The following is a 3,783-nucleotide window of genomic DNA, read 5'->3' as shown; positions in this document are numbered from 1 at the left end:
TGTATCTGCAGACCTAAAACAGGTTCAAATCAGCCAAAAAATGGGTCCGATGTAAGTTAACCTCTTAAGAATCCATTTACCCGTTTTTGTGAACATTTCTGTTATTTTATGTGCAAGACTCAGCAAGGTCACTGTCGCTTAACGACGAGACGAACAGGAGAAAGTGCGCTAAAACTCGAGTAACGTATATATATATATATATATATATATATATATATATATATATATATATATATATATATATATATATATATATATATGAAGCAGCAGATATGCTCTATTACGTCGATACACGTAAACAGCATTTTTGATTCCACGGTAATACTTGGGATATAAACTTTTATCCTTTTATCATAATTATATTTTATATATACTTTATGTATTTGTTGAGCGCAATTTTTCCAAATTAAGTTCTTCCAATGGGATGAATGGACTGTAAATAGCAGCCAATGGGAGCGTCTTTCCTGAGACACAGACACCCAGTGGGTTTACACTGGATGATGTAATCCAGACCGGGGTAGATAACCCAGGTAAAGACCTCCAGACAACTCAAAGACCACTTCTCGTGCACTTTTTTGTAACATAGGTTACAAGCAGAAAAAAAGTGATTAAATGGTGACCTTGCTGACTCGTTGTAGTGCAGAGGGCTTCAAATAAAAACAGTTCCTGTACAGATAAGGCCTGTGCAACATGCAGTAGTACGGAAAATCCCATTCTAGCTGGCCACAAGAAGACTTGACTTAAAAATATCATGAACGGCTTGCTTTGTCAGTTTAACACTGTATTTGGTAAAACATTCAGAACACAACGGTGCAGGTGACTTCATTCTTCGACAGCAGTGCGTGGTATTTTTACACCCCATGTGTTGTTGTATTTATTCAGCAATTCTAAACTAGCCAGGGTGACCATCAGACAGCGGCCAGCTGAGGAAGAGTATCCGGCCCTCGAATACCACAACAACTATATGGCCAAGTACCTCACTCTGGACATGTACAAACGCCTCCGTCAGATCTGCACACCCAGTGGTTTCACCATAGATAACGTCATTCAGACTGGAGTAGATAATCCTGGTAAAAGAACACACATAGTCTGTCAGGGCCAGGGATAGTCCTAAGAGAAATAACATGATGTTAAACGTTTTTTTTTTTTTAAGGCCTTAGTGTTAGAATCTGATTATATGACTCCTAAATGGACTTGTTTCCTGTCTCAGGCCACCCCTTCATTATGACTGTGGGTTGTGTGGCTGGGGATGAGGAGACCTATGAGGTGTTCAAGGAGCTGCTGGACCCTGTTATTCAGGACAGACATGGAGGATACAAACCCACAGACAAACACAAGACTGACCTCAACGCCGGTAACCTCAAGGTATGAAGCCGATAGATCATCCAAAAGCAGGTCAGCGGGGTCCAAAACATCTCGAGACCTCACTGTTCACTAACATTTGGTACAATAGAGTTTTAAGACTAAAACTCTCTGCTTCTGCAGGGAGGTGATGACCTGGACTCTAATTACGTGCTGAGCTCTCGCGTCAGAACAGGCAGGAGCATCCGTGGATTCTGCCTGCCGCCCCACTGCAGTCGTGGAGAGAGAAGAGCTGTTGAGAGCCTCTCTGTGGAAGGTATGGTACCACGGGAAACACTGCTATATTTATATAATAAATGAGTTTCCCAAAAGGTACCTGAATGGTCTACTACTGTATATTGTAATGGCTGATATTACCCACAGTCCTTTGCATTTTGGCGGAGGATTTGGTTCAGAACTACAGAAGGATCCTTGGCATGAAAGACTCTTGTGGTCTGTCTGCTTATGATTCATAGATGTGGTTATGGCATAGGAGAATGATATTTTTCCTCACACAGAACATACTTTTAAGGGTAGTAATAATTAGGCTGGTAACTGGTACTGTAGTATTTCTGTTCCTGAAACATAGCCTGGTCATGTGGCTCCATCTAGTGGTGATGAGTATCATCCACTGACTGGACCGACACAATCTTTCTTCTGCATTTTAAGATGTAGTCTATAATATTTTAAGAAATGATTCCAGGATAATGGGATTTAATCTCAGATTGCTTTGCTCTGTCTGTAGCTCTGGGTGCTCTGACTGGGGATCTCAAAGGAAAATACTATGCCCTGAAAAACATGACAGAGGACGAGCAGCAGCAGCTCATCGATGACCATTTCCTGTTTGACAAGCCTGTCTCTCCCCTCCTGCTGGCCTCTGGGATGGCTCGTGATTGGCCTGACGCCCGGGGCATCTGGTCAGTGTTCCTGACTGTCTTTAATTCACTGCTTGTGGTAATTTTATAGAGTGGTGTTTATAGAAAAGAAACCTTTTCCTGTCAGTTTCTTCAAATACAGGTAGCATCAGCATTTTGTTCTATATTAAGTACATATAATATCTAGAAGAAGCTGTAAATATTCATATATAAGCATTACGTTTCTGTGCTGGTCTTTAAAGACTCGCTCATTTTCTCCTCCTCTCTAGGCACAATGATAACAAGACATTCCTGGTGTGGGTGAATGAGGAGGACCACCTGCGTGTCATCTCTATGCAGAAAGGTGGTAACATGAAGGAGGTGTTCACCCGTTTCTGCACAGGTCTCACGAAGGTATTACATCACTGTGGTCCTAAAAGCCCAATCACACCAAGAACAGTAACTATACTAGCGCTCAAACTAATACAGAGTAACGTTCTGTTTAATGCAGTTATGGAGCTTAAGTGGTGATTGCATTCATCTGGATAAATGATATTTCTGGTGCATGCTAGATGCTAGCTAGCCGATTAACTAACATCTTCCTTTTCAGATCGAGGAGCTGTTCAAAAATAAGGGACATGCGTTCATGTGGAACGAGCATCTTGGGTACGTGCTCACCTGCCCATCAAACCTTGGCACAGGTCTGCGAGCAGGAGTGCACGTTAAACTGCCTAACCTCAGCAAATACCGCCAGTTTGAGGAAATCCTAAAAAGACTAAGGCTGCAAAAACGTGGAACAGGTAGGAACCGAACCAACTTGAGCTGCAGTCGTGAACAGAAATCTAGAACGTGGAACGATTCCAATAAGCAAGCGGTGCCTTTGTTCATTAGGTGGTGTGGACACTGCAGCTGTGGGTGGTGTGTTTGACATCTCCAACGCTGACCGCCTGGGTTTCTCTGAGGTGGAGTTGGTGCAGATGGTGGTGGATGGAGTCAAGCTGCTGATAGAGATGGAGAAACGGCTAGAGAAAAGCCAGGCCATCGAGGACCTCATGCCTGCGCAAAAGTAGAGCTTCCCAAAACCTCACTTCCCACATTCTTCTCTCCACACCTTTAACCTTTCATTGATTTGACTTGAATGTTAGAAAATAAAATTAGCCTTGTGTTGACTTTTTGTCTTTCTTCTCAGTTCTGTTCTTTTGATAGGAATCCTGGAACTAATTCATTTCCACAATGTTTGCCGTTAATCACATTAACTACAGTTTGAAATATTAAAACAAGATACTTTTACTCAGCAGTCTTTGCAAAATAAATCCTTTGCAAACAAATGTGGTGTATTGATTATCATGGCTTCCAAAACAGTTTTCAGCACTGATAATCAAGAAACATGAAGAATGATTTTGACTGATCATGTTACACTGAAGACTGGAGTAATGATGCTGAAAATTCAACTTCACCATTACATTTTTTACTATATATCTGATCAGTTAAATGCAGCCTTGAACAAACTTTGTAAAACTCTAGGTTTCCTCACACAATAGGAAAGGTCAGAAGAAACAGATGAGATGAAAAAGAGTCGATACAAATG

The 3,783-nt window shown here is 41.6% G+C and overlaps 1 protein-coding gene across 2 annotated transcripts; it reads left to right on the top strand.

Annotated features, from left to right (window-relative positions):
• Positions 1–443: 443 nt before the first annotated feature.
• On the top strand, positions 444–3,364 carry LOC122332222 (creatine kinase, testis isozyme). Of its 2 annotated transcripts, none has more exons than XM_043229518.1 (7): positions 444–530; positions 1,211–1,365; positions 1,486–1,618; positions 2,087–2,258; positions 2,486–2,609; positions 2,806–2,995; positions 3,087–3,364. In XM_043229518.1, the coding sequence occupies exons 2-7, from the start codon at positions 1,225–1,227 to the stop codon at positions 3,263–3,265; spliced, it is 939 nt and encodes a 312-aa protein (XP_043085453.1). In that variant the 5' UTR covers positions 444–530; positions 1,211–1,224; the 3' UTR covers positions 3,266–3,364. The 2 variants fall into 2 exon arrangements, with proteins under 2 accessions (XP_043085453.1, XP_043085454.1); XM_043229519.1 differs by lacking the exon at positions 444–530 and adding an exon at positions 863–1,070.
• Positions 3,365–3,783: the final 419 nt, after the last annotated feature.

This window comes from Puntigrus tetrazona, unplaced genomic scaffold, assembly GCF_018831695.1.
Source record: "Puntigrus tetrazona isolate hp1 unplaced genomic scaffold, ASM1883169v1 S000000006, whole genome shotgun sequence".
In the NCBI taxonomy this organism is placed as follows: Eukaryota; Metazoa; Chordata; class Actinopteri; order Cypriniformes; family Cyprinidae; genus Puntigrus; species Puntigrus tetrazona.
This window is presented reverse-complemented; position numbering and strand designations above follow the sequence as displayed.

Bases quoted from the DNA above. Each gene is read 5' to 3' on its own strand.
- LOC122332222 (XM_043229519.1), top strand. From the start codon at position 965: ATGGCCAAGTACCTCACTCTGGACATGTACAAACGCCTCCGTCAGATC. The intron at 1,366-1,485 runs GTATGAAGCCGA...CTGCTTCTGCAG, and splicing joins TCAACGCCGGTAACCTCAAG to GGAGGTGATGACCTGGACTC. The intron at 2,996-3,086 runs GTAGGAACCGAA...TTTGTTCATTAG, and splicing joins GCTGCAAAAACGTGGAACAG to GTGGTGTGGACACTGCAGCT.